The sequence below is a fragment of the Solanum pennellii genome, chromosome 6, assembly GCF_001406875.1.
Source record: "Solanum pennellii chromosome 6, SPENNV200".
NCBI lineage: Eukaryota > Viridiplantae > Streptophyta > Magnoliopsida > Solanales > Solanaceae > Solanum > Solanum pennellii.
Genome location: NC_028642.1, coordinates 18,658,246 through 18,670,174, shown reverse-complemented (window position 1 = coordinate 18,670,174; position 11,929 = coordinate 18,658,246). Strand labels below are relative to the sequence as shown.

The window sequence follows — 11,929 nt, the reverse complement described above, 5'->3', positions numbered from 1 at the left end:
AAAAAAATATTTAAATAGTTTAAATTTAAAATCGTTAAATAAGTGGTCAATTTCAAACACAAAGGTGGATGACAATGGTATTTTGGAGTTAATAGGTGGGTAGGAAGAGTATGTTGGAGCCAATAGGTGGATGAAGGGTGATTTTGTACCATTTCCAATACTTCAAGAGTATTTTAGGCCCTTTTTCGCCATTATATTATATTGTATTTTCCTAATCTTTGTCCATAAATAAGTCATGAATACAAATTAACTTTTGCCTAACAACCAATTGTAACCATTTATATGAGAAATTTTACTCTATTTACACAAACAATAATAATGGTTCACTACCAACAATTGAAATCAACATTCTAGGCTGAAGGTTTGTGATTTAAAAGAAAATATATTTTACCTGCAATAGGAAGTGCAAGGCATTTTTCAACCTTCGCCCCAAGAGGTAACTTTATGGCCTCTCTTTTCTTTTGTTAAATAATTAAGTATAAAAAGTGAGAATTCTTACTACATACTTAATCTATATGGGCCTAGTAGTTTAGGGTATTAAATAAATTAGGGAAATTTTCAAAACAATAATATTTTAGGTTTAAGTGGGACTTCTAGCAACATTTTCTTTATTTATTAAAAATGTCATTATTTTAGTTTGTTGAGAGATTAGTTATGTGTTTATTTTGTTTTGATTAATTTGAAAGAATACAAATAATTAATAACAGAATAGAGAAAATCATTGAACAAAAAAGTTCAAAAAATGTTTAAAAGATTTTAATTACAAATTAGTACGTTTTTTGAAGAGCACAATAGTCATCTTTCTATCGAGGTTTTTTTTTTGCTTTCTTCTTAAGATAAAAAAACTTAAAACAATTTAGTTTGTCTTTTGAATCATTCATCTCATAACTTCCAAAGATTCATCAAGTTGAATACGACATATTTTTTAAACAAAGTTTTTCAAAATTAACGACTATAAATTTGTCGCATTCAGTGAACAATCGAAAAACAATCATGTATTTTTTTTTATTTTTTTAAATTTGTTTGGATGATATATTCGTATATGTTGAGTACAAGAGTGTTTTTTTTACTGAAAATCAGTGAAAGCTTTGTATGCATTGAGATTTATAGTTTTTTCGGACATTTTGTATCCAAATTATGATGTATAACGAATGAAATTGTTTTTTAAAAGTTTAGTAGCTATTTTTTTGTTTGAATGCATACAATAATTTAAATCCCATTAAGTTAATATAACTAATCGATCATAAACTATATGTTGAATACAACAATATATGAATACAATATTGAGATGAAAATACAAAGTTATAAATAAAAAATGAGATTGAATATAAAGTTGTGAATACAAAAGAAATACTTTCTTCATTTAAAATACAAAGTGACTTTGAAAGGTAAAATACAAACTAATCGATCATGAACAATATGTTGAATACAACAATATATGAATACAAAAGTGAGATGAAAATGCAAATTGAGATTGAATATAAAGTTGTAAATACAAAAGAAATACTCTCTTCATTTGAAATACAAAGTGACTTTGAAAGGTAAAGTAGACAAATAAAATACAAAACTTTTTGGTATACAACTAGGTTGTATGCAAAACAAAAGAAAAATACAAACTTGTTCACATATAAATTGAGATTGAAATGGATTGAGTAACAAATGGATTTAGTAAAATACTACTTTACCCATATTTACCCATATTCTCATGGGTAAATCGTACTCTACTTAAGAATACAATATGGAGAAAATATTTAAGTCTTTTTTTGATGAAAAATATTCACTTTCTTTCGTTATATTGTATCATATGTCACGACCAAACACACCGTGCTGTGCAGGCACCCGCTCTAACATCTAAGTAGGCGAACCCTCATATCCTAGTAGAGAAAAAAACATGTGGAATTTGAAGACGAAAAATAAACTTAAGGATATTTAGTAAACTTTTTTTTAAACTTCTAAAATACTTTAACAACACAAGGATCTAGTCTAGCAGGTACAAGAGCTATTAAGAGTACAATTTGGACAAAATAACAAAAGACACAACTCCTACCATGCGGAAAGAGAATAGAAGTTGTTGGAAAATCTCTTTGTCTTCACATAATGAAACATCACCAATCCTACATCCAGACTATGTCAAAGACATAGCAAGAGTAGTATTAGTACAACCACACGTACTGGTAGGCATCATTGATCAATTTGACGCCCACCTCATAATAAAAGATAGGATCATGCAAGTACTACTCGTTTCTCACCCTTACCCTTTCTTAGAACACCTCTAACTTACACCAATACTTTGACCACTAACCATTATCTTCCCCCAACCGCTAACACTTCTGGTTCTGTCAAATCATAGCCTAAACATACTAACCTCATTGGATAATCCCACACTCCGTCAATATTCCTTCCTAACAGTTGATCATGTCACACTCTTACATTATTGTCACCTTATCTACCCCCAAGTTATATATTGTATTCGTGCCTCAATCTCCTACCTTATTCCATTCTCCTTGGGTACTTACCCAGACAACACCTCGACAATCCACTCTTTCCCAAAAAGTACATTTCATTAAATACAAATAAAAAACCAAACCCTCACATACAAACATACATTTCTACCCACACACTGTTATCATTTTATAGGAACATAACATTCACAAATAGGTTTACATCACAATACCGAACTATAACATGCTTTACTTACACCCTTATCACAACTATTTGTCCTCTCACAGAATCCAAACTCAAACTATTAGTGTAACGGCATTGTATCCGATTCCAGTTAGGTTGCCTGAATGTGGAAATCTAATCCCAAGTTAGCTTGTCTAAATATGGCATTCCGATCCCAAGTTGTGTCCGATTGTGGGAACACGTTCCAAAGTCAGCTTGTCGGAATGTGGAAATATGATCCCCATTTACACATCACAATCACAAGTACATCATTAATCTCATACATTTACATCATGATTTCATGTCTACATCGTACATCTATCTCAGTTACAACAAATATGATCAACATTGCAACGTTCATATTCATACATGTATCACGATGAAGCAAGAACATGCATACATCCCACAATCATAAATTCAGAACCCTCACCTAAGGGTTTTCTCTCAATTCTTATCGCTCAAGTGACCAAGTTTAGCCTAATTCTTCCTTAGGGTTCGTCATTAGGGTTTTAAACTTAAATTACTACATTCATCAACTTGTTACTTTGATAGGTCGAATCCTAGCATAGACCCAAAACTTATTCCCTTCTATCTGATACCTTGCTTAATGGTGGAATGCTATTCAAGAAAACAACCAAGAACACTTGACCAATCATCAGTTCCCTATATCGAGCACTAACCCCAAGTATCTTGTATTATAGAAATTTTCCACGAAATTTACTTGGTGCGCGAATGTCTATGCATATCTCCTATGATTGATTTGCAACAAGTTAAGCACAGATTTAAAACTACTCAATACATAAAAACAACCTACCTGGGTGCCAAGAAATTCCACGGAGTTTTGATTTCCTTTCCAGCTTTTCCGAATTTGCTACGGTGGTTTTGGCCAAGATCTCGCAAGATTCCGCCATCCTCGTGCTAGAAAGTTCCTTCTTCTTCTTTTCCAAACTTGGAATAACTTTTCTGGGATTTTTAGGTTACTTACGACATATGAGTTATTTTTAGAAAATGGAAAAATATGGATTTCTTGAATTTACGAATTCTGCCTCGCCGATTTGATAATGTGAAGTGAGATGCTGTTGCGGTGCCGCCGTGCTAGTGGTATCTATCCTGTATAGGGGGACAGGGTCCAAAGTTTTCGTAGATTTCTGTCCTTCTCAATTAACAACGGTTCGGACCGTTACTTCATAAAACCAAAAAGAAAAAATCCTATTACTTTTCAATATAAAATAAATTTACGTAATTACGAGGCGTAAATATTTTTTATTTTGAAGTAAATAAATATTTGCATTTTGGGACTAAAACATCCTTTATGTACTTTAAGCAATGTCCATACTAATACATGATTTTCTTATTTTACACTATTATTTGTTATCCAATGTAAAAATAAACAAATAAGAAAATATAATTATACTTAACAAACGAAATATACATTTAATATATATATTTTAGTGATATCATGAATTTTGAGTGAATAAGTTGGAAGCTTAACCATTTCGCTAATCCCTATTTAACCATACTTTACCTATAGTTCACCCATATTTTATCCATATAAAACATCACTCACCCAACTCATTAAAATATGAGCAAGTTGGTTAGGTTACGAAAATATAGGCTTAATTTGACGGAACTAATTAAAAATTACAAGAGTACAAATTCAAAATCTATTTAAAGTCTTGAAATATTAAAATATAATACAAATTATGTTTATATATATGTAATTATATTATACACAAAACAAAAGTTCCCTCAAACTTCTAGGAAATCATTAACCATGGTCATAACTTATTTAGCGGTGTCCAATTGGATACCCTTCCTCAGAAAATTATACTATATATATGTCACGCCTCGAGCCTACACCTTGGATGTGGCTGGCACTCGAAGACCATAGATGGCCTCGAGCGGAACCTTAGTATAGTTTACTTAATCAGTAGAAGACTTAAACACAAGAGATAACTCAAGAATTAACTTAAAAGTAATACTTATCCAAAGTGACAACTCATGTATTCAACGTTTACAACTTAAATAATAAGACTAAAGAACTATGCTATTTGTCTATGAAGCCTCTAAAACAAAGAGGGATGTTGGGACAGGACACCCAATCATCCTAACAACTAAAAACGGAAAATCAAGTAATAAAACATGTCCTCCAAAATATAAGGAGGCTCAACAATTGACTCTAATCTTCTTACTGGATCGATGGTACACCGGATAACGATCCTAGTTACTTGCATCTAAATTATAAGACGATGCAGGCTAACTGGCATCAATACATTGAATGTACGGGTATGCCAGTTGGAATGCTAAACCAACAACCTAATCTTGAAAAGAGTAAGAAGGAACACTTACTTTGACTATGCTCAACTTATGAATAACTTTAAATTAATATAAAGCAATACAACAGAAGCAAGATATATAAAGCTTGTAAAACAGTGTAAACAACTTAGTTCGTTAAAGAAATACAATAACAAATTCAACTATACTTTTATAATAAGAAATATAATTTCTATGGGAATTCTCTAACCGAAAACCACTACTATGAGTCTAAGCTGTGATACAACGTCTTGCCCATGCTACCAGAACTGTCCTATTACTTTGCCGTCACATAGAACTACTTAACTTAGTTGATCTACTAGCTTAACTTATGTGATCATATAAAAAGTATGACCCATTAAGACCCATGAGCTACATGGTTTATGCAGACTTGAGTTATTATGAGCTCACATTCCCATATCGGTGCTCAATCTCTTTGGATTGAGATAATTGCTCAACACTTAGCTTTAAAAGCTATCTTGGAATCAATGTTCCGTTTTCTTACTTAAAACTCTTTTGGAAATCTTAGCTTCCTCTTATCTTAAATGTGAAAACATTTATAAACTCTTAGGGAATACTTAATTCCCTTATAACTTCTGAGAAATGAACTCTTTACTTAGCTTGAAACTTACGTCTTAAATAAAACTAAAACATTGCTAAATACTCTTGAAAATTTTTAACAACTTTGCTTTGACTTGCTCCTTAACTTTTAGACTTGACTCTTAACTTTTTGACTTTGATCTTAACTTTTCTTCAATTGAATTATGGATTCAAGGTTCAAGATCTCATTTTTATGGATGATTTCTTGATGTTTAGATGTACCTTAGGGTGTTAGAATAAACTAGTAAACATAGGTATATCACTTATGATCTAGTACGAAAAGGTGAGGGAATAATGGGGAAAACAAGCGTCCTTGGCGTTCTGAGAGGCCGATGTACCGGGATATCCGAGTTAAGTTTAACGCTTAAAAACAAAGTACTAATACTAGAATCAAGTGTATTTTGTATCATTTGATGTGTTTGTTGATGATGCAAGAAGAATTAGAAAGAGAAGAGAAGAAGTAGTAAATCACGACCATCTTGACGATCCGTGACCCACTTGACGGACCGTGATGTGTGATGACAGTAGAGGAATTCTTAAGACCTACGTTGAGAAAGTTGAAGTAAAGACTGCAGAAGTTTTCATGGACCATGATCATTTGACAGTCCATGGTTAAGTCCGTGAACAAGATTCCAGAGAGTAGTGCAAAGTGTCCAAAGTTTGAGAAAATTCAAGTGAATACCACGGACATCTTCACGGACCGTAATAACATTGATGGTCTGTGATTCTGTCTGTCAAAAAGATTCCAGAGAGCAGTGGAAAATGTCCAAAGTGCGAGAAAATTCAAGCGAAGACCACAGACGTCTTCACGGGCTGTAATAACTTTGACGGCCGTGATTCTATCCGTGAACAAGATTTCAGAGAGCAGCTAAAAGTCTAAGTTGTGGAGATTTGAAGACAAGACCACGAACAACTGTATGGACCGTGAAGCCTTTCACAGAGCATGATGGGGCCGTGATGGAAAGAGACAATGCAGTCCTAGTTATATTCGGTCTCTTTTTAAAATATTTTTGGGATTTTATTTAGGGTTTTTTTGGACCTAGGATGATTATAAAATATTTATACAAAAGAGGCACGAGATAACTTGTGATTTTGTCAGGACTAACTTGTTTTCAAATTGCTTGGCAACAAGATGAAGTTTGATTCTAAAATTATCAAGGTTATTTTTGAGTTTTTTATTTTCTATCGTACATATTCAACATTATGTTCTCAATTATTATTAACTATATAAACGTAGAACTATGAGTCACTAAGCATTTAAATCAGGTGCGTGGGGTTTTTTGAAGATACTGTGAATTTGACCCTGTAACACGAGTGTAGAGCAATCATTGTTCACATGCGGAAGATTAAAGCTTTGATTATAACTTTTTCTAATGAAAGCATGCTTTAGACTAGCCTAAATCAAGTGTTTGTTTGAGAGAAAAATACTTTTTAGGAGAAAATAAAGATCTCTTTACAATATTGAAGTTAAAGTTAGCGTTCGAGAGATTATAATTTATCTTCACACCCATTTAAGCGAGTTCTTAACAAAATAAATTATTCGTAGTTTGAGAGAATATAAATGATTATTGTCTAATAAGGCTAAAAAGCGTTAGATAAACCTTGTTCGCTGAGCTTTCTGAAGTTATGATTGCTTGAAGCTCAGATTGCAGAGGAGTTTCACAGTTATAGCCATAGTAAACACTAAACTGGTTTCTCTTAATCAACAGAACAACCCAGACATTGTTATAGTTTATACAATAGATTTGAAATCCTAATCTTAAGTTTAAAAATTGATACTTACTATTCATCCAAAGTTTTACTTTCTGTCTAAATCCATTAGGAGATAGTAACAGTAATCGGATAAGAGTGACAGTGAAACATTATCTATAAAGAAATTTTCTGTGGGAAAGATCTCAACTCCAGTTGAGTTAAATAAAGTGATAAAGACCGTTTACACTTTTTTTGAAGTGTAAGTTAAAACGTATCAGAGGAGAGGGGCACCAATCCTCATCTTATAGTGATCCGGCTGGGCGCTCTAGCTGGCGTGGCCCCAAGTCCTTACAAAAGAGGCTTTCCTGTGGGTCTATGAGAGGCGCGACTCCCCAACCTCTATCCCCAGGTGTTCTCGATTCTTCTCCTTCGTTTTCATCTCTAAACCCTCTAATCTTCCATGACTCTTTCCCCAAACACTTGGTATAATTATTACTATCAATACCCGATGGATTTAACTTGAAAATCACCCGAAAACATGAATCAAATTAACAAGAGACTTCAAAAACACAACCATCAAGAATTTAACGAATTTTAAATAATGTTCTTCAAGAACTCACTTTATTAACATTCAAATAACTTAGATTTGTTAAATTAAAATAGGATTGGCGTGTGGGTGAACTAAACCAACACTATGTGATCTCACATACCTTTTTAGGGATCACCCCCGACGAATTCCATGAGCTAAGTTTGAGCTTTCTTGGCGAGATATAAAAATAGTACAAACTCGGTGGTGTTGGAATGATTATTCTATGAATTTACAATCATATCTAGAACTATAGATAACTCATCCTGAGCTAGGAGTTATGGTCGTTTGAAGTTGACCAAAAACTAACTTTTTAACTTACTTAAAATTTCCATATTTTCTTATTACTTCCAAAATAAGTATTTTCTACTTTTAAACTCTTTTCTAGTTCTTTCTAATTGTGATATGTTACAATATGCAAGAGGACAAGAGAGAGATCCAGGAAAAACTGCATTTACAGCAGATTCCTAGACCCCTCATCCTTTTCCTCAAAGACTCAAAACTAAAGCTGAAGATGGGAAGTTTACAAAATTCATCACCTTTCTGAAGCAACTTTCAGTAAATATTCCACTATTCCACTGGTAGAATCCGAAGATATGCCAAGTTCATGAAAGATTTGGTTACAAAGAAAAGAGAGGTAAGTCTTGATTTTTCTAATGATGTGCATCATTGCAGTGCTATTGCAACCAGATCTCTGGTAAAAAAAAAGATCCTGGTGCATTCACAATCCCATGCACCACTGGGTCAATGAAGTTTGTAAAGCTTTTTGTGATCTGGGAGCTAATATAAATTTGATGCCATTATCCATCTATGAGAAGTTGGGTTTGGGAATGCCAAAACCTACAACAATGATATTGATTATAGCTGATAGGTTAGTTAAGAGACCAGTGAGAATTTTGTGTGATGTTTTGGTTAAGGTGGACAGACTTATCTTCCCAGCAAATTTTGTTATCTTGGAATGTGAAGTAGACTTTGAAGTGCCTATAATTCTGGGAAGATCGTTTTTAGCTACATGAAGAGCTTTGGTTTATGTAGAGAGAGGTGATTTGAAGTTTAGACTAAATTCAAAAGAAGTAAAGTTTAGCATATGAAGATCAATAGAACAACCACAAGAGATGGAAGTGGAAGTTGTTACTGAAGATGACTTAAGAGTACCTATAGAAGCGAGGATAGTTGTTCTAACATTAGCTGTTGTGTTGATGAACTTTGATGCGGATTTCAGATATGATTATGGAGAAACTGTAAATGCTTTAAAGGGTATGAGAGCTCATTCTAATGCTTCCATGAAATTAGACCAGGATTTAAAAAACCAACCAGATCCTCCTGCTAAGCCCTCCATCAAGGAACCACCAGTTTGGGAGCTGAAACAGTTGCCCAGTCACCTCAGGTTAGTATTTTTGGGTACTAACAACACTATACTTGTGATATTGGCTGCAGATTTAAATGAAGGACAAGCACAGAAGGTGGTTAGAGTGATTCAAAGGTTTAAAAAAGCTATTTGCTGAACTATTGCTGATATAATTGGAATTTTTCAAGGCATTTGCACACACAAAATTCATCTTGAGGAATATTGCACACCCAACATTAAGCACCAAAGGAGGTTTCACCCACCAATGCAAGAGGTGGTGAAAAAGGAAATAATCAAATGGTTAGGTGCTGGGGTGGTTTACTCGATCTCAGACAGCCACTAGGTCAGTCCTGTGTAATGTGTGCCAAAAAAGGGAGGCATGACTGTGGTGGCAAATGCAAAGAATGAACTAGTTCCACAGCGACCACTGACCGCGTGGCAAGTATGTATGGACTACAGGAAGATGAACATATGGACCTTGAGGGACCATTTCCCTATGCCATTTATGGATCAAATATTGGACAGGTTAGCAAGTAAAGGTTCGTATTGTTTCTTAGATGGATACTCTGGTTACAGTTAGATATCCATTGCTCCTGAAGATCAGGAAAAGACTACATTTACATGTACCTACAACACCTCTGCATTTAAACGCATGCCATTTGGATTATGTAATGCACCAGCTACATTTCAAAGGTGCATGCTTTCCATTTTTTCAGACATGGTTGCGGACACTTTTGAAGTATTTATGGACCATTTCTCTGTATTAGGTGATTTTTTTATGAATGTTTGTTGAATCTTAGCAGGGCAGTGCAGAGACGTGAGGAAGCCAACTTGGTGCTGAACTGGGATGAATGCCACTACATTGTTAAAGAGGGCATAGTTCTTGGACATAAAGTGTAACAGAAATGAATGAAGTTGAAAGGCTACGATTGAGGTGATTGAAAAATTTCCTCTGCCTATTTGTGTGAAAGGTGTTCTAAGATTCTTGGGACATTTCAGATGCTATAGGCATTTCATCAAGGACTTCTCCGAAGTTGCACACCCCGTGTGTCAGCTTTTGGAGAAGGAGGTGAAATGTGTCTTTGATGACGCCTACCTAAAAGCCTTCAAAATCCTAAAAGAGAAACTGATCTCAACACCTATAATCATTGGTCCAAACTGGGCAGAACCATTTGAAGTGATGCATAATGCCAGTGGAACTACATTAGGTGTTGTATTCTGTCAGAAGCGCAACAAGATGTTCCATCCGATTTACTTTGCTAGTAAGTCCTTGAGTGGAGCACAACGAAATTACATGGTCACTGAACAGGAATTGTTGGCTGTAGTGTATGCATTTAAGAAATTCAGAGCTTATTTGCTAGGCACCAAAGTAATAGTTTACAAAAATCATGCTGCTCTGAGGTATCTCATGTCTAAGAAGGATGTCAAACCAAGGTTAATCAGATGGGTGTTACTAGTTCAAGAATTTGATATTGAAGTAAAAGATAGAAGATGTTGTGAAAATCAGGTAGCGGATCACCTTTAAGATTGGAAGCTGCAAAGAGAGAACACAGTGAGCCTGAAATAGATGATGCATTCCCAGATGAATAGGTATTGGCTGCTACTCTTGATCTCATCCTATGATTTGTTGATTTTGCTAATTTCTTAGTTAGTGACTTGATACCTGATTGGATGACTTATCAACAAAATAAAAAGTTCTTACATGATGTGGGTAATTATTTCTAGGATGAGCCTTATTTATACAGAGTATGTGTTGATAACATCATCAGGGAATGTGTTCCACAAGCTGAAATGTTATCTATTCTGCAAGCTTTTCATTCCTCTTCTGTAGGTGGGCACCATGGTGGAGCTCGAATAACTCACAAGATATTTCAATGTGGGTATTATTGGCCAACTATTCACCAGGATGCATCTATGTTGGTACAATGTTGTGATGTATGCCAAAGGCAAGGAGCCATAACAAGGCATCATGAGTTACCTATGACACCCATTTTGGAGGTAGAGATTTTTGATGTGTGGGAAATTGATTTCATGGTCCCCTTTGTAAGTTCATATGGACATAAGTATATTGTGGTAGCAGCGGACTATGTATCCAAATGGGTAGAAGCTATAGCATTACTTGAGGATGATGGCAAGAGTGTTGCAACATTCCTAAAGAAGAACATTTTTGTAAGATTTGGGACACCTAGAGCTATTCCTAACGATGGTGGATCTCATTTTTGCAACAAAGCATTCAGCGCACTTTTAACCAAGTATGGGGTGAAACGACATAAGGTAGCTACACCATATCACCCACAAACCAGTGGCCAAGTGAAAGTGTCTAACAGAGAAATCAAGACAATTTTGGCTAAATCAGTAAATGCTTGTAAGATCCCAAAAATGACTTAGGTGAACTAGAGACTAAAATGGTTGTCATGATGGTATAAGGTCCTAAATTGGTCTAAAATATGATACTGAGGCAGTGTCTAAGAGTTTAGGTGCATTGGAAGTCAAACGTCAAGGGACAACTAAGACGTTCGACGACTAAGTCACCTATGTGCCTCATATGTGGTTTTATGTGTTTATGACTGATTCATGAGGTTATAAGGTCCTTAATTGAGTTATTATGGTGTATATAGGTAGTGTGTCAAGTTTTGTTAAGTTTGGAGGTCAAACGTCCAAGAACGTCTATGACGTTCGAAATATTTGCCTTGAAAAGACCTTGTGTCATGTTTCGTCGAGTTTTA

At 34.6% G+C, this 11,929-nt stretch overlaps 1 protein-coding gene across 1 annotated transcript; it reads left to right on the top strand.

Moving 5' to 3' along the window:
* The first annotated feature begins 8,970 nt into the window (after window positions 1-8,970).
* Window positions 8,971-11,591, top strand: LOC107022153. The gene is made up of 6 exons (XM_015222846.1): window positions 8,971-9,318; window positions 9,663-9,728; window positions 9,784-9,896; window positions 10,007-10,099; window positions 10,203-10,710; window positions 10,929-11,591. The coding sequence occupies exons 1-6, from the start codon at window positions 8,971-8,973 to the stop codon at window positions 11,589-11,591; spliced, it is 1,791 nt and encodes a 596-aa protein (XP_015078332.1).
* The last annotated feature ends 338 nt before the right edge of the window (window positions 11,592-11,929 follow it).

What these genes read in the sequence shown, in the direction of transcription:
- LOC107022153 (XM_015222846.1), top strand. Translation starts at nt 8,971, where the DNA reads ATGGAAGTGGAAGTTGTTACTGAAGATGACTTAAGAGTACCTATAGAA. An exon ending in ATGGATCAAATATTGGACAG is followed by an intron (nt 9,729 to 9,783) that starts GTTAGCAAGTAA and finishes GGTTACAGTTAG; the next exon opens with ATATCCATTGCTCCTGAAGA. An exon ending in GCACCAGCTACATTTCAAAG is followed by an intron (nt 9,897 to 10,006) that starts GTGCATGCTTTC and finishes GAATCTTAGCAG; the next exon opens with GGCAGTGCAGAGACGTGAGG.